This window comes from Strongylocentrotus purpuratus, unplaced genomic scaffold (genome assembly GCF_000002235.5).
Source record: "Strongylocentrotus purpuratus isolate Spur 01 unplaced genomic scaffold, Spur_5.0 spur5_scaffold_3, whole genome shotgun sequence".
Lineage (NCBI taxonomy): Eukaryota > Metazoa > Echinodermata > Echinoidea > Camarodonta > Strongylocentrotidae > Strongylocentrotus > Strongylocentrotus purpuratus.
This window is the reverse complement of record NW_022145609.1, coordinates 7,305,051-7,330,193: the sequence shown is the minus strand read 5'-3', so window position 1 is coordinate 7,330,193 and position 25,143 is coordinate 7,305,051. Positions and strand designations below refer to the sequence as shown.

The 25,143-nt window shown below is 37.3% G+C and overlaps 1 protein-coding gene across 3 annotated transcripts in view; it reads right to left on the bottom strand.

Moving 5' to 3' along the window:
- The window catches only part of LOC752227 (coiled-coil domain-containing protein 78), a 38,011-nt gene extending 13,406 nt beyond the window's left edge, over window positions 1-24,605 (bottom strand). Inside the window, exons 1-10 of one of the 3 annotated variants that reach the window (XM_030996959.1) lie at window positions 24,488-24,605; window positions 9,348-9,516; window positions 8,693-8,922; window positions 7,694-7,854; window positions 6,676-6,819; window positions 6,016-6,212; window positions 4,976-5,150; window positions 1,054-1,176; window positions 519-650; window positions 137-223 (exon numbers count right to left, since the gene is read on the bottom strand). In XM_030996959.1, the coding sequence (XP_030852819.1) occupies window positions 137-223; window positions 519-650; window positions 1,054-1,176; window positions 4,976-5,150; window positions 6,016-6,212; window positions 6,676-6,819; window positions 7,694-7,854; window positions 8,693-8,922; window positions 9,348-9,460 (1,362 nt within the window). In that variant the 5' untranslated portion in view covers window positions 9,461-9,516; window positions 24,488-24,605. Of the gene's footprint in view, window positions 1-136; window positions 224-518; window positions 651-1,053; window positions 1,177-4,975; window positions 5,151-6,015; window positions 6,213-6,675; window positions 6,820-7,693; window positions 7,855-8,692; window positions 8,923-9,347; window positions 9,517-11,051; window positions 11,337-24,487 lie in introns of those variants that run through there. The other 2 variants (XM_030996957.1, XM_030996958.1) reach the window with 2 other exon arrangements.
- Window positions 24,606-25,143: the final 538 nt, after the last annotated feature.

The window sequence follows — 25,143 nt, the reverse complement described above, 5'->3', positions numbered from 1 at the left end:
AAGCAAATGACCTCCTCTTTACCAATTTATCTCTTTCTAACAATTTGTTTATGCCAACCAAACCTATCTCTACTACATTTTCACCCCACGTTCTTACCCAATTCTGCTTTCTATCTTTCTGGGTAAACTGTCTTACCTTGTTTTTTAGTTCAAAGTTCTCTTGGGCTCCTCTCTCTTTCAGTTTGTTATTTTCAATGCGCAGATCTACAAGCATCTTGGACAGCTGGAAGTGTGAAAAAAATGAAACACAAAATGTATTAAAAAATACATGTATAAAAACCTAATAGGTGGTATTGTTTCTCTTGTGAAAAGCAGAACACTTTTACGGTATACAATATTGTAATACTGAAAGTTATCCAAAGAGTAACATAAATATGTATTTTTTCCTGCACATATTTGCCATGTGCATTCTCCGCAAATATATACATGTGTACTATCATTATCATTAGTATTTATCCTTCTGCAAGAATTAGATTACCAATAGAAAACCAGAAAGCACCCTTTTTTTTAAATCTCACCTTGAGTTTCTCTTCTTCACTGCCAATCAGTCTAGATGATAAATCAGTCTTAGCTGAGGCAATGTCTCCAAACCTGCTCTGGATCTGATCCAGTCTACGCCTTAAGTAGTCGTTCTCCTCCTTCAGTTTCAACTATGATTCAAAGAAAGTAAAATATTCATTCACAAATAGAGTATAATTTTAACTAATACACATGCAGAGGTGTTATTGTCTGGATACATCAACGGACTGTGAATCGCATGGTTTGCAGTTCAATTCAGTTTGTGTTCTGTTCTATACATTTTGAAAATGTTTTTTTCTTTTCTTCTATTTTGTTTAAATCAATGCAATAAACGTCAACTTGAACTAAAATGATTGCACAGAGTGTCTTTTTCAAAATTATTTGATACTATAAGTATTTATGGTTTTGTTTCCAAATTTAATGAAATTTCCAAGAGTAAATTGTAACATGACCTAGGACATATTCAGCAAAGAATACATAGTGTTATTCTCATTACATACAATTTCATTGGTTTATGTCTTGAGTTTAACTTACATTGTCTCTAGCCAACTTGGCTTGGTCCTCTGTCACATCATCTCTAGCTGGTTCCGTTGTCATGGTAACACCAAGCTGACCCTGGAGGCTGATGAGCCTTGCATGGTATTGGGTGATGAGGGCCTAGCAAAGACAGATGAGTGATGAGAAGATTTATCTTTTAGGAATCCACATAATTATAATACATGTAATAATATAGTATTAATGACTGCTTTGAGAGAAATAGTTGTTTTTAAACGCTCAAGGGAAGGTTAGAATTGTGCTATATATTGTGCAATAGCCCAATTGTAACCTTCCCGAGAGCGTATAAAAACAACTATTTCTCGAATATTAAAGCAGTCATTTATACTTTTATATGCCAAAAAAAAATAAAATAAAAAATAAACTAGATGGAATTCGACTGCGCGCAGTCGAAAATGATGCCTCCGTCATAGAGCAATTTTACAAACCGAAACGGAAGAAATTTTTCAAATTCAAGTTCAATTGTAATCCATTAACATGTTCTCAGAATATCGTGATTACAAGCAATTTCTCTTATATACATATATGACCCTTTGATCTTTGACCTCATGACCCTAAAATCTACTCAGTTCATTGGCTCTGCAAGATTTCCTGAGTTAAATAGTAATTCATCTGTCAGTTCTAATGAGAATGCGTCCACAAGCTATTTTTGCATACATAATGAGCCCATGACCTTTGATCTTATGAACCATTCATTGGCTCTGCAAGATACATAAATGATCTAAGTTTGGCAGGAATCCATCAATCTGTTCTAATGATAATACGATCACAAGCTATTTTTGCATACATAATGAGCCGCATGACCTTGACCTTTACCTCATGACCCCAAAATCTAATCAGTTCATCAGCTCTGCAAGTAACATACATGACCTAAGTTTGGCAGGAATCCATCAATCGGTTCTTGAGATAAGGCGATCACGAGCTGTTTTTGCATACACAATGTGCGCTGTGACCTTTGACCTCGTGACCCCAAAATCTAATCAGTTCATTGGCTTTGCAAGATACATACATGACCAAAGTTTGGCAGGAATCCATCAATCGGTTCTTCAGATAACGCGATCACAAGCTGTTTTTGCATACATAATGAGTCCTGTGACCTTTGACCTCGTGACCCCAAAATCTAATCAGTTCATCAGCTCTGCAAGATACATACATGACCAAAGTTTGGCAGGAATCCATCAATCGGTTGTTCAGATAACGCGATCACAAACTGTTTTTGCATACATAATGAGCCCTGTGACCTTTGACCTTTGACCTACGTGCTCCAAAATCTAATCAGATTGTTTTCCTATTGTGATACACACTATCACTAAGTTTGAAGTTTAAATCTCCAGTGGTTCTTGAGATATCATGATAACAATCTCAATGTATGGAATTTCATAAGTTGACCTCTGTGACCCTTGACCTTTGACATACGTGCTCCAAAATCTAATCAGATTGTTTACCTATAGTGATACACACTATCACTCAGTTTGAAGTTTAAATCTCCCGTGGTTCTTGAGATATCATGATAACAATCTCAATGTATGGAATTTCATAAGTTGACCTCTGTGACCCTTGACCTTTGACATACGTGCTCCAAAATCTAATCAGATCGTCTTCCTATGGTGATACATACTATCCTTAAGTTTGAAGTTTAAATCTCAAATGGTTCTTGAGATATCGCGCTAACAAACTCAATACAAGGAATTTCATAAGTTGACCTCTGTGACCTGTGACCTTTGACCTACGTACTCCAAAATCTAATCAGATCGTCTTCCTATGGTGATAAATACTATTCCCGAGTCTTAAGTTTAAATCTTAAATGGTTCTTGAGATATTGTGATAATGGTCAAACGGGACGTACGGACGGACGGACGTACGGACGGACAACCCGAAAACATGATGCCTCCGGCACCACCTTCGGTGGCGGAGGCATAAAAATTAAAAAAACTTTTGTCAATGATGGGATTTGATCTCTTGCGTACAGAAGGTGATGTAACTAAAATCACCACCTTAAACCGCTCGGCCATCGCGCTCTGTTACCTTACTGAGCAGTTTTCTCTAATATATACATTAAAATGGATTGAAAACGGCTTCGCGTGGTGGATGCTTCATTAAACGGGCCCTTCTTTTACTTTTGCAATGCATATTGGCACGAATTTAGATCAAGATCTATTGGCAGATGTTGTTTTTTTTGTTTTTGGAAGTTTATTTTCGTCTTCATGTCAACAATCCCCAACAAAAAATCCCCAACAAAATCCCCAACAATATCAAAAACAGCTCAACTCTTTCCAGATTTAAAAAGCTAAGCAGGGAAATCTTACCTTCTTTATAAAATATTCTTGATATTCTTGTTCGCTTTCATTTGTACTGCCCTCTTATACATGTAGATACAGTTTTTTGTTGCTACTGCAGAAGTGTACTTCTCTTTTTTTTTTTTTTTTTCTTCTTTATATTAATGTTCGATGTTGATATTTTTTTAGTATAATTAATGTTGATCTTTTTATGTATTGGTGGCCCCTTTTTATAAGCTCTGCTCTCTCCGGGGTCACCAAACCATCATCGCGTTATTCTAAATCTTGATGTAACTTATTTTGATTGTATATATATTTTGATGGTTGAACAATAAATGAAATTGAAATTGAAATTGAAAAAATTGAATTGAAATTGAATTGAATTGAACAATGCAAGACAAAAATTGTCGGTAAGATCGATCGAGATTCAATTGTATTGAAATTACCGACCAATTCTTTGCACACTTACGGTATCCTCGATCGCTCAGACCATTTTTTAACATGTAAACCTATGGGGTAACCATGGAGACTGAACTATTTTCCCGGTAACCATGGTTACTGGGATTTTAGAACTGTTTTAACCATGGTTACTGGGAAATTTACAGAAATAGTTAAAGTTTATGAATGCAATTTCGACCAATCAGATGGCTGGATTTCTTAAGTGAGGTATATAATAATATCTAAAATTTATATAGCGCTGGTATACACATACAGTTTCTAAATGCTTTACAAAACATATATGTAATGAGCATGAACAAGAAACGTGAAATGAACATTGTGCTTAATTTAGACGAAACAAACGCTCTCACTTAACTAACAGTGTATTAACAGTAACATGACAATGAAAATAAAAATACAATAAGTAACATAAATGAAACTGCAATAATTTGTTTTACATCATGTTTTAGATGATGTCAGGATATCACATATGTTAACAACAGTTACCATAACATTCTGTCTTTACAATACAGTATGAAACAATGTTTCCATGTTTTGTAAATCATGTTCCTGGTTTCAGCCCGGGCAGTTATTTTTATTGCAAAATGCTGTACAAGAAATAAAGAACTTCTAGGTACCTTGGATGGCTATTGTTGATTTGAAATAAAAAAAGAATCAGCACATGATTATGCTGACAAAGTTTCACAAGTTCTTCCATAAGCTTTGGTCTTAGGGACCAGTCGAGGCTTCATCTTTCTATGTCCTGTGAGGGCCATCATACCATATACCGGTATCTAAAAGTGGTGTAAGATCTGAATGCCCAAGAGGTGTCTCCAGGCCTTCCACCCTTTATTTGTGGGGGCGTACATGTATGTACCCAACATGATAGCTTCGCTGGAGGGGGAGGAGTATCTTTACATCATGTTTTAGATGTTGTCAGGATATCACATTTAAAGCCTGTCTGCACTAGTTTGGCCACGGGGATTATACCTTCCTGCAAGGTCACTGACGGGTGGCTATCTCATCAAATCAGCTCTCAATCAACATTAAAAAAAGGGGACCATGGGGGACCAACAGGCACTGATTAGGCATTGTTTGCTATATGGAGGGCGCAAGTAGCTATAAGTAGTGCAGTGGGGCTTTAAATAGCATGAAGCTCATAAATAAAAAGCAAGACATGGCCTTACTCTAGCAGCCATGTCATTCATGATGAAGAAGTTGTTGATCCTAGATAGTTGAGCTGATACAATGAGAGATGTCTTCAGGTGCAGAGGTTGAGGGTTTGGACTGAAGTGCATGATAGCCTTGGTCTTACAGTTGCCTCCAATAGCATTCTCTAGAAGACTGGTCACTTTAGACTCACTAAAGGAGAGAAAGCATAGAGACTGTCACAAAGGAGGTCAGGACAAGTCATAAACTCAGGGCTCTATACACATGCTCCTACTACCAAATTATCAACTTTAAATAATGAAATGTATACAAAATGCACATTTTCCTCTATTGCTCCTCGCCTGTGGAATTTCCGGCACCCATTTATTTGTGAAATTGACAACCTGGACCACTTCAAAGCTTAACTCAAAACTCACATCTTCCTTCAAGCATGTAAATGCTAACTTTATCGCAGGAGCTTGCACCTTTTAATGTTTTTCTAAACAGATAAATGGCGCCATACAAATGCTGTGAATCATCATCATCATCAAATTAATGTTATTAAAATTTGGAAAGCCATAGTGGACCAGCTTAATGCCATATTTGGATATAAACCATAAAATTTGATAAATACTAGAGATGAGAATTTTTTTCAAACTCTGAGCAAGCATAAAATGCATCTTTTGGGATTTAATACAATGTAAATGTGCACAACAAACATTAATGAAAGCAAAGATAATCAGAGTTTGTATATTTTGCACTTTCAACATATAGCTCATCTATAATCCTGCATGTTTCACCAACAACGGAGGACAGCTCTATCAAAATAAGATAAAATAGGTAGACAAGAAAAAATAGGATTTTCTACACCTACCGGTATGCCAAAGCAGAAGATTGCATCATCTACATATGATAGACAATTGAAATAATCGTCCAGACTATTCACCAAGTTCGAAATATACATGTACAGGTAACGGCCCTTTGACGTATTTTTACTCTAGGTTATAGATGCTACTTTGTCTAGACTTTCTGATCCTGCATCTACAAGCTCTAAAAAGGGAGTTGTTGCTACAATTACCTGTAATTAATAACTCTATCAGGACTCTGCCTGGTAGAGAGGTTGCTGATCAGCTGACCGAACGATGAGATAGATCTGTTCTGGACAGCTCCCTCTTTCTTGCGAAGCTCCTGCTGGTTTAAGGCCAGCTTCTCAATGCCAGGCAGCTCTACAAACAGGAACCTGGACTCGTGAGGATACCCAAACTCTTCTTTCTCCTAAGAAGTACATGTACAGTTGTATTACAGTTTGATTTTCAATTTAAATAAAATAATAATAATAACTACATTTATAGGGCACTTTATAAAGGTGTTTCTAAGCACACATGTGGTGCTGTCTAACTTAATTATAATTATAATTATTCAAAATGTTCAATAGCTTCAAAGCAACAAAATAAAATAAAATATTACCAATACAATACACTTCAGTTGAATGGAATTAACTACTTGTGTGCGCTTCCAGTATACTATAACTGATTAAAAAGGTGGTTTTTAGAAGGGTTTTGAATGATTCAATGTATGGGGCATTAAAATAAATAAATAAAATAGTAGAACTCTAACTTATTGCTAAATGAAATCAAAATAAATTTCTGATAACTTGTCTGCATAACGTAAAAGGAACACGCAGGAAATGATAATATAAATGAGTAGGACTTTATATTTAAGAATAAAAAAGACTCACCATTTTTAGTGTGACCTCAACGAAGAGAGTAGCTTTGGCCTGGATACGTCCATAGTCTGTTGATGCCTGGGTCCTCTCGTTCAATCCTCGGCTCAACTCGGACAGTGCATCACTCTCAGTTCTCAGTGTAGACTGAGTCAATTCCTACAGACAATATCAGTACCGGTAATAAGAGGGGGAAATTTTTTTTTTATTTGTTTGGAATATCTATTCAACTGCACATAGCAATGAAATGGGTACAACAGCAGAAACCAAACAGAAATGAAAGAAAATATATTTAATTGATAAAGAGTGTGATACATGTACATGTATATTTAGTGGTAACTTTAAATTATATCCAGGCATGTACTTTTTTGAAAATGCTTCTTTGATGACTTTATACCCCATGTACAACTATCAATTTTGATTAGCTTATTGAAAAATACAAATTTCTCATTTAATACAAAGCTGACTGTTTGACTGAGTTTAAATATATTTTTCTTCTGATTTGCCTGGTGAAAGAAACATGCACGGTTAGACTTCTTATAATAATGAATTAAAGAAAAAACAAGATGAATAGGACTACGTCTCTAATATGCCTCTGCCTATGTGAACCGGTATGTTCATTAATAAATTATCTTGTGATAACATCACATCTCACGGACCCAAATGCTTCTAATTTCATATTTAGTGGTTTTAAATACTTGATTACACTTTGGTCTAAATAGGGTCAAGGTATTGGAAACACCATAGTAATAAGACATTTTCTGTGATTTTTCACACTTTTATGACCCTAAGAACTTTCACCTTTGTCCTCTAACACCCACAAATCTAATCACATCATCCTTTTATGCTCAAACATACTTCATGCAAAAATTGTCCAGGGGCCCATTTCTCGAAACCGTCTTAAGTCTAACTTCTTGGACATCCCATTGACACGTGTTATAAAATTAGCACCCGTATCTATGGGATGCCTACGAACTTGGAGTTATGACGGTTTTGAGAAACTGGCCCCAGATTCTGAACCTGTTTCCTTTACCTTGACATGAACCCATTTCTTTGCATTGACCGTCAGCTCACTAGGTCCTCCTCCGTTGGGTGTTCCTTCCGTCGGCTTGAGAAGATCTCTCACAATCTCATTGTATACCTCATACATGCTGAGAGTAACTTGGCCATTCATAAGGCTATCATTCCTGCTAGCTGAAAATATATATGTAATCATATGATAATTATAGTTAGACATGTATTCATCATCATTACTGGAAAATAAAATCATAATATGCAATTACCAAGATGTTAGGCATCACGTTTTATAAGACTGTGATGTGATCCAAGTTTTTCTCCATCTAGCATGCAGCATGTTAGCTTGGTATATTTGCTAAGTGTACCTGAACAATATTATAAACTGCAACTGTCAAGTTGACAAGTTAAGAAAGGCATGGTTTAAATTTCATATTGACTAGGTCGAGAGAAATTATGCACTCTCTATTTGTCAAACTGTGATTAATGTCATTGCTTCACATTTTGTCATTAAATGTCTAATTCTGCAGTAATGGTTACTACCATGTACCTAAGATAGTCCCCTAAATCCATTGCGAGCAGGCACCTGCATTATGCTGTGGCAATTTAGAGTCAATGGATTAAAGTGAGAGGGACATATTTCTGAAACAAAATACTGGATTTAGCTCATGTTGCAATCAAAGCTATACACCGATCGCCTGTCTGATTATCACGATATTTATGATTGGAAATCAAAAATTGAAATTTCATTTTTCGTTTTCCTAACGGTGTTGATAACACTTGTCTATTGGGGGAAATGAGTATGGTATAACCGGTCACTCAATTTTTAATTTTTTTTTTGAGGCACTTCATGATCGTTTTGAAGCGCAATTTTTTTTAGGGCTCCAATATTACACCATATCACAGACACCGATAACACGTAGGGCCATGCATCTCAGATTTAACATTGTTAAACGATGCTCTTAACAGACCACATAAGGAACACAGACTTGTTAAACTCAAGTGGATCTATACTAACCCCTCTCTCTGGTGTCCCCTAATTGATCAAAGACCCCCCTCACAGCCATGTGGACCACGCCCAGTCTCGACTTCCCATCACCAAGAAGGGTGTGGCTCTTCCCAGATCCGCTCTCTCCGATGCTCAGCAAACTACAGTTGAAGCCCGCCACCATGAGATCAACCATAGAAGACACCGATTCTTGGTAGATTGTATCAGTGGTGCTGTCATCATCAAAGATGGCATGGAATCTACATATAGTAGAAGTTAGACATTGATATGTAATTGAGAGAGTAAATGGTTGTACATGTAAAAGGACAAGTTGATCTTAGTTATGTACAATGTAATACATGTAGATAGGCCCTTGATAAAAAAAATCATTTGAAAAGTAAAAAAAGGATGAACGAAAAAGTTTTCAACACTTGGGAACAACATTTCAGGATCTGAGCCAAGTTGTTACAAATATTTAGAATATTGACAGACGGCCTACTTATGCACATAAAGTCTCATTAAAAATATGTTGTTTTGAAATTTTCAACTTGTTAATTCATGTATGTTTCTTTTTCATGATACATTGAATTTTAGACCAAGACAACCATAACTAATATGCATAACCTTTTTTTTTAAACCACCTACAAAAAACCTGCCAAGAACAAAATACAAAAAAAATACTTACGTATGCGAGGCATTTGTCTCATCTTGCTTGATTTTGCTTCCTTGGATTTTAAGATTGTGTGCACCCTCTCCTCTCTGTGGCGGACGAATTCTAGCGAGCACATCGATATTCATCTTCTCTGGCTGCCTTGGTAGTGCATTGGATCAATGTAATGGTCTTTTTACTGTCACTGATTGAATGTGAAACATGAAATATGTCATATTATTAATTATGTAATAGTCAAACCTGTCTACAGCGACCACCCAAGGGAAACACAAAAAGTGGCCTTTGTAGACAGGTGGTCTTTGTAGACAGGATCCTTTAGTACATGATTCAATGAGAAACCATTTTCAAGGGAAACAACAAATGTTGCCTTTGTAGACAGGTGGTCTTTGTAGACTGGTGGTCACTAAAGCAGGTTTGACTGTACCGTGAAAAGTGTCAAAGATCAGGGTCCCTGTTTCTCAAAACAGTCATGAATCAAACTTCTTGACTAAATCAGCACCTACTACATGTATTTACTAAGCTACTTGTCCGCTACATGTTTCACAAAAGTCTTCTTTGTGAAGATCAAGAACAACACCCTAAGGCTTAAGTAGGTTCGACGGCTCTGACCCCGTTATTCAATGTGCAGTGCCATCAATGATGTATGTCATTGATTGAATAGACCATGGCTGGCAAAAATGGAACATACCGGTACACAATTCAGAAATCCTCCAGCTCTCTTACTGCACATTCACTTGAATTATCTAAACTAAAAACTTTTAGTTTTAGATTTTTGAACATTTCATGAAAAAATATCACTTATCAGGCTTTCTCCAGTCTTAACTAAATTTAATTTACGGTAGGTCTAGGCCTAGACCTACATGTTTATTTAATAATAATTTATAATAATAATAATTTAAGATTTGTATAGCGCACATATCTGCCTATAATGGCACTCAAGGCGCACAAAAAGATTCACTATTAACATTTCAAATACAAACAATGAACAAATTGAAATTAACAAATAAAAAACAAATGCAAATTACGGATTCAGTAAGACTAAGACATTGAAATTGAGAGTTAATCATATTTTTCCTTCATAAGGTAGGTCTTTAGATGCTTGTGGAATAGTTCTATTTACACATTATCAATTGGACCCCTAGGCTAGACTAGATCTACACAAGATAAACTTAATAAATCGACAAACAACACTACAGACTACAAACAGTTCACCACTCATCATCATCATCGCGACATGTCAATTGTCATTAGACTAATTATGATTCTCAATCATGGTCTTGATGGTCACATCAAGCAATTGAAGAAGAAAAAAAAGCATGTTGAGAACTAGTGGAAGCAATATCTATGCTGAGGTTAGATTTTTTGCCAAATTTAGGGATCCTAGCTGGCCTGGTCTACCGTTCGTCCGTCCAAGCAATCCCGCGGACCTGAGCCGAGCTGAGCTAACGCCAGCCACGCGTGACGATCGACGATGGCAGGGCACCACCACACCGACGGGACAGCTCAGGCATATCGAATGGCAGTCTTCCGTAGCTTTGTCTGCGGGTCTGATTTGAAGGCTGAAGCAGTGACGTTGACCCGAGATCTGCAGCTTGTTTATGGAGAGTGATTATACTTAAAAGATCTATAATTGTATGAATCTCATATTAACGTGATACGGTACAACCTAGTGGTACATGAAATATCAACAAGATAATAAATCAGAGCAAACCCACTTACAAAAATACAAGTCTTTGCTCACCAAATCGATTTATTGATTTGCGTCCCGTTGTCATGTATGGTGTCTTTCAAAACCGCGCTCATAGAACAACAGAAAGGAAACACTTTCCCGGTCAAGCAGTATAATCAGGGAGAGTTGGTATAAGTATGAGTATCATGACAGTCATTAAAGAGCAACAAAAGTTTAGCTTATTTCCTATTCTCTCATTTAAGCTAGCATCATGCCAAATATCGGCACAAGCCATCACTCCACTGCTAAATAATCTTTCAATCTTCAAATCACGCATCAAGCGACAATATAAAATATGTATCTATGTTTAACCCTTACCTTATGGGATATTGAAAAGAAAAATGTACGGTCAGGATATTAGTTTCTGATCCAAAATTCATTTTAAAAATCTCTCTAATTCGACCCTTAAACTAGCAAATTATAAAGAGAAAGATGGGAGTAGTCCATACTGTGAATCTCATACAAAAATTAAAAATAAAAACATATCAAATATTGACCAATAAAGGGCAAAATACAATTTTTGATATGAATCTGATATATTGTATACGCACTCTCTGAAGCAATTCACAAGATGAAAAGTGTTTTGGAAGAGAGAGAGAGAGAGAGAGAGAGAGAGAGAGAGAGAGAGAGAGAGAGAGAGAGAGAGAGAGAGAGAGTGAATTCCTGTTGTGAAGTATCCAAATAAGGAAATATCGTATTGAAATAGGATATAGGATAATTAGGATTATAAAAGAGCATTAATTATTTTGGCGAATCTCAAAATATGCCATGAACTTGAAGAAGAAAAAAAAGCCATACTTATAAAAAGTAATGTAGAGGGAGAAGACAATCTGACATACAGTATTCAATGAAGCTAAGTAGTATTAGCCATCAAACCTAGATCTGAAGAATAATACAAGAGAGAAAATATCATTTAAAAAAAATTAATTTAATTGATTATTAAACCAATTAGTTATTATCTTCCTCGAAGAAAAATATAAAGCCGATTGTTATTGCTGTGAATATGATACACATTAATTCAACACGTCCACACACAAACGGCTTATGTTCAAAAATATCATTGTGATAAGAAATATCCAATACACATGGAGAATATGATAACAAGTTGGAACATTATTTTAGCCTATAATAAAATCAAGGAATATATGCCCTTTTCATTTTCGTTATTCAAGAGGAAGAAATAAAAAGGGTCTGCATTGTTCCCGGTGCACAAAACTTACAAAAACATGCATACATTTTCCCTTCTATTTATCATATTTTTTCTCTATTTTATAGAGATATATATCATATATCTAGGGACACATTTCTTGTATTTCATGACTAAATGAAATGTGTCGGGGAGTAGTGAGCACTGTTTTTTTTTTTTTTTGGGGGGGGGGGCCGGAAATTTGAAAATCGTGCCAAGCATAGTAGTATACATACAATGAAAAAAGAGTATGTGACTGGGCGTGCCGTTCACCTACAGTTTAAGGGGCAGGGCCCAGTCGGGTCACTATCTCCCAGTCAGAACCTAATAGACCAATCCCTAACATAAATACGATTAAAAATAAGTATATGACTGGGCGTGCCGTTCACCTGAAGTGTAAGGGGCAGGGCCCGGTAGGCGCATCATTCACAGGTCACCACATCCCAGTCAGAATTAATACACTAAGCCCTAACATAATATAATACATACAATAATTAAAAAAAAAATGAACTCAGTGGCTGGGCGTGCCGTCCTCCTACAATTTAAGGGGCAGGGCCCGGTAGACTCATCATTCACAGGTCACCACCTCCGAGTCAGAATTAATACACTAAGCCCTAACATAATATAATACATACAATAATTATAAAAAAAAAAAGGAACTGGCTGGGCGTGCCGTTCTACAATTTAAGGGGCAGGGCCCGGTAGGCTTATCATTCACAGGTCATGATTTCCCAGTCAGAATTAATACACTAAGCCCTATAACATAATATAATACATTACATACAATAATTTAAAAAAAATGAACTCAGTGGCTGGGCGTGCCGTTCTCCTACAATTTAAGGGGCAGGGCCCGGTAGGCTCATCATTCACAGCTCACCACCTCCCAGTCAGAATTAATACACTAAGCCCTAACATAATATAATACATACAATAATTTAAAAAAAAAGGAACTGGCTGGGCGTGCCGTTCTCCTACAATTTAAGGGGCAGGGCCCGGCAGGCTCATCATTCACAGGTCACCATCTCCCAGTCAGAAATGAATACCCTAATTCCAAACATATTATAATACATACAATAATTTTAAAAAAAGGAACTGGCTGGGCGTGCCGTTCTCCTACAATTTAAGGGGCAGGGCCCGGTAGGCTCATCATTCACAGGTCACCATCTCCCAGTCAGAATTAATACACTAAGTCCTAAAATATAAAACATACAATAATTTAATAAAAAAATGAACTGATTGGGCGTGCCGTTCTCCTACAATTCAAGGGGCAGGGCCCGGTAGGCTCATCATTCACAGGTCACCATTTCCCAGTCAGAATTAATACACTAAGTCCTAACATAATATCATACATACAATAATTTATTAAAACATGAAATGACTGGGCGTGCCGTTCTCCTACAATTTAAGGGGCAGGGCCCGGTAGGCTCATCATTCACAGGTCACCATCTCCCAGTCAGAATTAATACACTAAGTCCTAACATACTATAAAACATACAATAATTTATTAAAAATGAACTGAAAGGCGTGCCGTTCTCCTACAATTTAAGGGGCAGGGCCCGGTAGGCGCATCATTCACAGGTCACCATCTCCCAGTCAGAAATGAATACCCTAATTCCTAACATAATATAATACATACAATAATTTATTAAAAAATGAACTGACTGGGCGTGCCGTTCACCTGAAGTGTAAGGGTCAAGGCCCGGTAGGCTCATCATTCACAGGTCACCATCTCCCAGTCAGAATCTTAACATAATATATACATACAATTAAAAAAAAAGAAACTGACTGGGCGTGCCGTTCACCTGAAGTTTAAGGGGCAGGGCCCGGTAGGCTCATAATTCACAGGTCACCACATCCCAGTCAGAATTAATACACTAAGCCCTAACATAATATAATACATACAATAATTTTTAAAAAATGAACTGGCTGGGCGTGCCGTTCTCTTACAATTTAAGGGGCAGGGCCCAGTAGGCTCATCATTCACAGGTCACCATCTCCCAGTCAGAATCTTATACATTAAGCCCTATAACATAATATATACATACAAATTTTTAAAAAAAAGCATATGACTGGGCGTGCCGTTCGCCTACAATTTAAGGGGCAGGACCCAGTAGGCTCATCATTCACAGGTCACCATCTCCCAGTCAGAATTAATACACTAAGTCCTAACATAATATAATACAAACAATAATTTATTAAAAAATGAACTGAAAGGCGTGCCGTTCTCCTACAATTTAAGGGGCAGGGCCCGGTAGGCGCATCATTCACAGGTCACCATCTCCCAGTCAGAAATTCATACCATAAGTCCTAACATAATAAATACATACAATAATTTATTAAAACATGAAATGACTGGGCGTGCCGTTCTCCTACAATTTAAGGGGCAGGGCCCGGTAGGCTCATCATTCACAGGTCACCATCTCTCAGTCAGAATTAATACACTAAGTCCTAACATAATATAATACATACAATAATTTATTAAAACATAAAATGACTGGGCGTGCCGTTCTCCTACAATTTAAGGGACAGGGCCCGGTAGGCTGATCATTCACAGGTCACCATCTCCCAGTCAGAATTAATACACTAAGTCCTAACATAATATAAAACATACAATAATTTATTAAAAATGAACTGAAAGGCGTGCCGTTCTCCTACAATTTAAGGGGCAGGGCCCGGTAGGCGCATCATTCACAGGTCACCATCTCCCAGTCAGAAATGAATACCCTAATTCCTAACATAATATAATACATACAATAATTTATTAAAAAATGAACTGACTGGGCGTGCCGTTCACCTGAAGTGTAAGGGTCAAGGCCCGGTAGGCTCATCATTCACAGGTCACCATCTCCCAGTCAGAAATGAATACCCTAATTCCTAACATAATATAATACATACAATAATTTATTAAAAATGAACTGACTGGGCGTGCCGTTCACCTGAAGTGTAAGGGTCAAGGCCCGGTAGGCTCATCATTCACAGGTCACCATCTCCCAGTCAGAATCTTAACATAATATATACATACAATTAAAAAAAAAGAAACTGACTGGGCGTGCCGTTCACCTAAAGTTTAAGGGGCAGGGCCCGGTAGGCTCATCATTCACAGGTCACCACATCCCAGTCAGAATTAATACACTAAGCCCTAACATAATATAATACATACAATAATTTTGAAAAAATTAACTGGCTGGGCGTGCCGTTCTCCTACAATTTAAGGGGCAGGGCCCAGTAGGCTCATCATTCACAGGTCACCATCTCCCAGTCAGAATCTTATACATTAAGCCCTTACATAATATATACATACAATTTAAAAAAAAGTATATGACTGGGCGTGCCGTTCGCCTACAATTTAAGGGGCAGGACCCAGTAGGCTCATCATTCACAGGTCACCATCTCCCAGTCAGAATTAATACACTAAGTCCTAACATAATATAAAACATACAATAATTTATTAAAAATGAACTGAAAGGCGTGCCGTTCTCCTACAATTCAAGGGGCAGGGCCCGGTAGGCTCATCATTCACAGGTCACCATCTCCCAGTCAGAAATGAATACCCTAATTCCTAACATAATATAATACATACAATAATTTATTAAAAAATGAACTGACTGGGCGTGCCGTTCACCTGAAGTGTAAGGATCAAGGCCCGGTAGGCTCATCATTCACAGGTCACCATCTCCCAGTCAGAATCTTAACATAATATATACATACAATTAAAAATAAGAAACTGACTGGGCGTGCCGTTCACCTGAAGTGTAAGGGTCAAGGCCCGGTAGGCTCATCATTCACAGGTCACCATCTCCCAGTCAGAATCTTAACATAATATATACATACAATTAAAAAAAAAGAAACTGACTGGGCGTGCCGTTCACCTGAAGTTTAAGGGGCAGGGCCCGGTAGGCGCATCATTCACAGGTCACCATCTCCCAGTCAGAATTAATACACTAAGCCCTAACATAATATAATACATACAATAATTTTAAAAAAATGAACTGGCTGGGCGTGCCGTTCTCCTACAATTTAAGGGGCAGGGCCCAGTAGGCTCATCATTCACAGGTCACCATCTCCCAGTCAGAATCTTATACATTAAGCCCTAACATAATATATACATACAATTTAAAAAAAAGTATATGACTGGGCGTGCCGTTCGCCTACAATTTAAGGGGCAGGACCCACCAGTAGGCTCATCATTCACAGGTCACCATCTCCCAGTCAGAATTAATACACTAAGTCCTAACATAATATAATACAAACAATAATTTATTAAAAAATGAACTGCAAGGCGTGCCGTTCTCCTACAATTTAAGGGGCAGGGCCCGGTAGCCGCATCATTCACAGGTCACCATCTCCCAGTCAGAAATTAATACCATAACTCCTAACATAATATAATACATACAATAATTTATTAAAAAATGAACTGACTGGGCGTGCCGTTCTCCTACATTTTAAGGGGCAGGGCCAGCTAGGCTCATCATTCACAGGTCACCACCTCCCAGTCAGAATTAATACACTAAGTCCTAACATAATATAATACATACAATAATTTATTAAAAAATGAACTGACTGGGCGTGCCGTTCTCTTACAATTTAAGGGGCAGGGCCCGGTAGGCTCATTATTCACAGGTCACCATCTCCCAGTCAGAAATTAATACCATAAGTTCTAACATAATATAATACATACAATAATTTATTAAAACATGAAATGACTGGGCGTGCCGTTCTCCTACAATTTAAGGGACAGGGCCCGGTAGGCTGATCATTCACAGGTCACCATCTCCCAGTCAGAATTAATACCCTATAAGTCCTAACATAATATGATACATACAATAATGTATGAAAAATGAACTGAAAGGCGTGCTGTTCTCCTACAATTTAAGGGGCAGGGCCCGGTAGGCGCATCATTCACAGGTCACCACCTCCCAGTCAGAATTAATACACTAAGTCCTAACATAATATAATACATACAATAATTTATTAAAAAATGAAATGACTGGGCGTGCCGTTCTCCTACAATTTAAGGGGCAGGACCCAGTAGGCTCATCATTCACAGGTCACCATCTCCCAGTCAGAATTAATACCCTAATTCCTAACATAATATAATACATACAATAATTTATTAAAAAATGAAATGACTGGGCGTGCCGTTCACCTGAAGTGTAAGGGTCAAGGCCCGGTAGGCTCATCATTCACAGGTCACCACCTCCCAGTCAGAATTAATACATTAAGTCCTAACATAATATAATACATACAATAATTTATTAAAAAATGAACTGACTGGGCGTGCCGTTCTCTTACAATTTAAGGGGCAGGGCCCGGTAGGCTCATTATTCACAGGTCACCATCTCCCAGTCAGAAATTAATACCATAAGTCCTAACATAATATAATACAAACAATAATTTATTAAAAAATGAACTGAAAGGCGTGCCGTTCTCCTACAATTTAAGGGGCAGGGCCCGGTAGCCGCATCATTCACAGGTCACCATCTCCCAGTCATAAATTAATACCATAAGTCCTAACATAATATAATACATACAATAATTTATTAAAAAATGAACTGACTGGGCGTGCCGTTCTCCTACATTTTAAGGGGCAGGGCCAGCTAGGCTCATCATTCACAGGTCACCACCTCCCAGTCAGAATTAATACACTAAGTCCTAACATAATATAATACATACAATAATTTATTAAAAAATGAACTGACTGGGCGTGCCGTTCTCTTACAATTTAAGGGGCAGGGCCCGGTAGGCTCATTATTCACAGGTCACCATCTCCCAGTCAGAAATTAATACCATAAGTCCTAACATAATATAATACATACAATAAGTTATTAAAACATGAAATGACTGGGCGTGCCGTTCTCCTACAATTTAAGGGACAGGGCCCGGTAGGCTGATCATTCATAGGTCACCATCTCCCAGTCAGAATTAATACCCTATAAGTCCTAACATAATATGATACATACAATAATGTATGAAAAATGAACTGAAAGGCGTGCCGTTCTCCTACAATTTAAGGGGCAGGGCCCGGTAGGCGCATCATTCACAGGTCACCATCTCCCAGTCAGAATTAATACACTAAGCCCTAACATAATATAATACATACAATAATTTATTAAAAAATGAACTGACTGGGCGTGCCGTTCACCTGAAGTGTAAGGGGCAAGGCCCGGTAGGCTCATCATTCACAGGTCACCATCTCCCAGTCAGAATCTTAACATAATATATACATACAATTAAAAAAAAGAAACTGACTGGGCGTGCCGTTCACCTGAAGTTTAAGGGGCAGGGCCCGGTAGGCTCATCATTCACAGCTCACCACATCCCAGTCAGAATTAATACACTAAGCCCTAACATAATGTAATACATACAATAATTTTTAAAAAAATGAAGTGGCTGGGCGTGCCGTTCTCCTACAATTTAAGGGGCAGGGCCCAGTAGGCTCATCATTCACAGGTCACCATCTCCCAGTCAGAATCTTATACATTAAGCCCTAACATAATATATACATACAATTTAAAAAAAAGTATATGACTGGGCGTGCCGTTCGCCTACAATTTAAGGGACAGGACCCAGTAGGCTCATCATTCACAGGTCACCACCTCCCAGTCAGAATTAATACACTAAGTCCTAACATAATATAATACATACAATAATTTATTAAAAAATGAACTGAAAGGCGTGCCGTTCTCCTACAATTTAAGGGGCAGGACCCGGTAGGCGCATCATTCACAGGTCACCATCTCCCAGTCAGAAATTAATACCATAAGTCCTAACATAATATAATACATACAATAATTTATTAAAACATGAAATGACTGGGCGTGCCGTTCTCCTACAATTTAAGGGGCAGGGCCCGGTAGGCGCATCATTCACAGGTCACCATCTCCCAGTCAGAAATTAATACCATAAGTCCTAACATAATATAATACATACAATAATTTATTAAAACATGAAATGACTGGGCGTGCCGTTCTCCTACAATTTAAGGGGCAGGGCCCGGTAGGCTCATCATTCACAGGTCACCATCTCTCAGTCAGAATTAATACACTAAGTCCTTACATAATATAATACATACAATAATTTATTAAAACATGAAATGACTGGGCGTGCCGTTCTCCTACAATTTAAGGGGCAGGGCCCGGTAGGCTCATCATTCACAGGTCACCATCTCCCAGTCAGAATTAATACACTAAGTCCTAACATAATATAATACAAACAATAATTTATTAAAAAATGAACTGAAAGGCGTGCCGTTCTCCTACAATTTAAGGGGCAGGGCCCGGTAGGCGCATCATTCACAGGTCACCATCTCCCAGTCAGAAATTAATACCATAAGTCCTAACATAATATAATACATACAATAATTTATTAAAAAATGGACTGACTGGGCGTGCCGTTCTCCTACAATTAAGGGGCAGGGCCCGGTATGCTCATCTTTCACAGGTCACCATCTCCCAGTCAGAATTAATACACTAAGTCCTAACATAATATAATACATACAATAATTTATTAAAACATGAAATGACTGGGCGTGCCGTTCTCCTACAATTTAAGGGACAGGGCCCGGTAGGCTCATCATTCACAGGTCACCATCTCCCAGTCAGAATTAATACACTAAGTCCTAACATAATATAATACATACAATAATTTATTAAAACATAAAATGACTGGGCGTGCCGTTCTCCTACAATTTAAGGGACAGGGCCCGGTAGGCTCATCATTCACAGGTCACCATCTCCCAGTCAGAATTAATACACTAAGTCCTAACATAATATAATACATACAATAATTTATTAAAACATGAAATGACTGGGCGTGCCGTTCTCCTACAATTTAAGGGACAGGGCCCGGTAGGCTCATCATTCACAGGTCACCATCTCCCAGTCAGAAATGAATACCCTATATAAAGTCCTAACATAATATGATACATACAATAATGTAAGAAAAAAGGAACTGACTGGGCTTGCCGTTCTCCTACAATTTAAGGGGCAGGGCCCGGTAGGCTCATCATTCACAGGCAGGGGCGTAGACAACGGAGGGGGGGGGGGGGGATGAGGGGGATGCATCCCCCCACCTCACAAGGTGGGGGGGGGGGTGGCATGTACAATCATCCCCCCCAGGTTTTGGGGAATGATATTTGCTTACTTAATAAGTCATAATGATGATAATAATAGTAATAATAATAATGATAACAATTATAATATTAATAATAATAATAATGATAGATATGATGATGATAATAATAATCCTCATCATTATTGTAATTGTGTTTATTGTTAGCCGCATTCACACGGTGAAAGCCAATTCTAAAACGGAATAGAAAATGAATGTGTTACAACAGTATACATAATAATTCGTGACAGAGAGTACCATACTACTATTTTTATAACAAGTATTATTCAAACAAACATATATAATTATGTATAATCATGAATTGTTCAACTTCATGCTCCCACTATATGACTATTGTTACACTAATACTGATATCAGGACTGACTGGTATACATTAGTTTGTTGTTAAGCTTGCAGCAGCTACATCTTTTATGTATTGTTAACTATTTATTTATTTTTGTTTTATTTAAGATGCACTTTGTATTGTATGTTGATTGATGCATGAAGACATAAGTTCGAAATGTCTAAAGAAGTTTGTTTCATGTAAAGCGCAGTGTGAATTTACCCTGTCTTGAAATGCGAGATAAAAGGAACCTATTAGTATTAGCATTATTATTTTTATTAGTATTATTTTTTATTTGTATTATTATTATTATTATTATTATTAATATTATTATTATTATTATTATTATTATTATTATTATTTTTACTATTACTATTATAAGACTGAGATCAAATAGAAGTAAATAATGCCCTAATTTGAAACGATGCAATGCCGTTATGGTTCCGATTTCTTCACAAACTTACAAAGCAGTATTGTTACTCCATGGATCATAGTGATACTGTTTATGTTTTTTGTATCTGTATGTTAATGAGCCGCCAGCCAATATCCATCTATGGATACTATGCCTGTTTCTTTGAGGTAAAAAAAAAAGCATAGTATGTACGTATTATTATGCTTTATAATGAACAGACATATTGTTCAAAGTTTAATCGTTATTTGTTTGTTGTTTATGTGTTCTATTCACAAATGGCCACAGAGGTTGTTTTCATTCATAACCACATACCCCTATCAAGACAACAAAGACTATACCTGCGTGTACACAGTTGACATTGGGTTTTTTTCTGAAGAGGTGTAACAGCAAAATTCACAGAGATAAATAAATACGTAGTGTGGTTCAATATGCAATACTATGTGTCAGTCCATTCTGTATTCGTATGCCACGGTGTGTAGATCTTGTCGATGTATGTCTGTCCATTCAAGGCGTAGTATGTGTGTGTGTGTGTGTGTGTGTGTGTGTGTGTGTGTGTGTGCGTGTGTGAGTATGTGTGTGTGTGCGTGCACGCTTGTGTGTGTTATTTTACCTCATTAAGTATGCATCAGATTGCACGATTTCAAGTTCAAAATTGCAAAAGCTCCCTACCGTGGGAGGGGGGACAGCCCCCTCCCACACCCTCCCCCGCTCGGTCCCTTCGCTCCCTCACTCGGGCGCTTCGCACCCTCACTAGCGTTGGCAGCCCAGTCATCCCCCCCCAGGTGTAAGAACCTGTCTACGCCACTGTTCACAGGTCACCATCTCCCAGTCAGGCACTTCCTACACTACACTAAATGCCATGATGAAGCGAATATTATACAATATTTAAACATGTCATAATTTGACGAAGTAATGATGAGGGATTTTTTTTTAATACGTTCTAACAAATAGAAATAGAATACGACATTATAGTTTGTTGTGAATATGGTAAAGGAAAAAACAATGAATAAAACATTATGGTGAATAGGAACACGAATTCGAATATCAGTCCTACCCCCTTCTCCCCCTTCCCTAAAAAACCACCAAGAAATATAGCGTTACCTTAAATAGGGTATGCATCATTCCTAGGTGAAAAGTTATGTGGGATGGTGACTTTCCAATTTGTTTATGTTCATTGTAATCGTTTCTGTTCACCGTTATTAAATACAGTATACAAACGAATCTATAAATAATATATAATTAAGATACTGAAAAAATAGAATAGTTCCTACTTTACAGCTGGCATACAGTATACACAAGAACAAGAAGAAAATCGTTATGGTGAAAATAATGTACTGCCATTCAAACAAGGCAAAATCATGGTAAATATAGTTTCATATCTATAAAATGTAACACAAATAGTGATATGAAGAGGCAAAATTTCATTTTGTATCTGTTGAACAGTATTTGAACATGCAAATCTGTATAATTCTAAAAGACAGAAATAATAGGAACACAAATAAGAACACGAGATTTCAACAATAAAATCTCATAAATAATTCAAACCCCATTCCATTCATAGTTGGTACCAAACAAAATAAATGGAATGGGCCTTCAGCATTCGTGGATGAGGAATAATATCAAAAAGATTGTTCAAATGTTTGTATTTACAATTATATTCACCCTACTTCAAAGTTCAGTATTAAAACAAGTAAACCTGGATTTAACACGATCACAAAATACTTTCAAGATATCATCTTAGGGGCAATTTGAAGACCCTATTGACTTGCCTTTACAAAATGATGTCCAGGTTAAGCAATAGTAATTGTCATGTTCATGTTTCAATAGGCGTGTACAAGGCTATCGAAATTACCGTAGCCTACGTTGATTTTTCGGTAATCGTGTATTATCAACATGAAGAAAAAAGAGGTGAATACTATTTCCTTTTTTGAATATATGATATAAAGTACTCAAATCGGAAAGTCTTGATTTAATTGAAATTAAAAGTAGTACAAGAGGGGAAATATTAATTGCTCAATTGAATCTAATATAAAGTATCAGCATCAGTACAATGAAGATGTTAATGGACATTGGCAGTTTTCAAATAAGAAAATCTAGATTTGAAAAGGATTTATAGTAAAGATTAGATAATTCGTTATTTGAATCTAAAATAGGATATTCAAACAAGTAAATCTTTAACTTATAAGTCCTAATGAGAGAAATCAACAGAGAGGGGGTACAGACAGAAAAGAAATCATTATTATTCATTATACATAAAAGTAAGACAGAAAAGAAAGTTCATGCAGTAAATATGTTGAAATTAGAGCACAATATCTAATCAGAGAGAGAGAGAGAGAGAGAAGGGGGAGGGGGGGGGGGGAGTGGAAATATAATATTAAATATCGGGTGATATCCAAATATAAGTTGATTCCTCTTGATGTGCAGGGCTGCATACCTCTCATATTTTTTTTATTCAAACATCCGAATATATTTCATAGATTGTTAAATATTTTTCTCAGACCTACTAAGCTCCACCCTAAAAAAGCTCCAGATCTCATTCATCTTGTGACATCATCTGTCAATCATTAGTGAGCTAACAAGAGACAGTGGTATGTAGCTTCACCAGAGCTGACCATCCGTTTACAATATAGGCGTAGCCAGGATTTTTTAAAGGGTGCTGTTTAAGACAGTGGCGGATCCAGGAAGGGTGGGGGGGGGGTGGAAATTATTATTCCTATTATTATTAGATATTATCTTCTTCTTCTTCTTTGGGTTAAGTCTATACCTCCTTCACAGTTGAAGATTCCTCAGACTGTGTGTGTGTGCGTGTGTGTGTGTGTGTGTGCGTGTGGGTGTGTGTGTGTGTGTGTGTGTGCATGGTGCAATGCTATTAACATGGTGCGAGTAAAAAGTTCCCGGACTTAGCTATACCCATATTTTACTTCAATTTGGGTGCCTGTCGCAAAAGGAAGTCTTCCCCATATTTTTATGTTTCATACTCATTGTGAACGGCATAACAAATAATTTAAATCTACAATTATAATCATGTATTTATCTGCATTATTTGCGCAGTTTTCTACAATGTTTAGAAATGCACATCAATTTGCAGTTTAGAATGATTGGTAACAAAATCATTTTCATAAAAGACCAAGTATCATTGTTTTTAGGGCCTCAAAAATGAGTTCAGACGTGATTTTAGAAAAGGGAAACAATAGTTCTATCACCTTTGAAACTACTTATAACAGTACGACTCATGGTGGACTGCGCTGAACAGATCGAAGGATAAGAATAACTAGATTGTGTGCTTCCCAGAATCCTCACATGTTACCCACGACCGATTTACAACGGATATATTAAGTGTTTGGTAAAATAAATCATTAGGAAAATATTTCCTTACTGTCTGTGTTGCCAGCACAAGAATGCATATCCAACGCAGGGGTGCCTTGCTCTTGCACCGAGAACCTCCGCGGGTGCACCAGCCGCACTTTGACAGTCCATACTGGTAAGCCATCCTTCACGACAAGGTGAAGTAAGAACTAACTGACGCAAAGTAAAAAGTCCACGAAACGAAGCAATTGATAAGTAACCTCCAAACGATAGTTTGCAATCTTGTGTGTAACCTCGCCTCAGAGGTTTCTTTGAATGGGTCATTAAAATATATCACGTGGTTCGTGCAGGGCGAACCAATCACGTTCGAGCGTTCAGGGCGTGCAACTAAATTCCTTTGGCTCTTTGAATGTAGAGCGCGAACGATGTGTCCTAAACGCAATCCTTTGTTACAATAGGCCACATTTTAGATTTTAGTCTGGTTTAGGCCTATTCATTCCTTTTTGAACGAGCTCAACTTAATTGTAAGCTATGAAATTGTAAAAATACTGATTAACAGATTTACGAATGTCATTCAAATACATGACAATTGTACTTGATACTCTAGTCATTCACGTTCCTCATTCACGGTACTGGGCAGCCATAAAGCAAAGGTGGGCAGAGCTGCATAACCTCAGCTCAGTCAAAATATTATAAAGGTGCTCATTTTGTTTTCATTATAGGCTA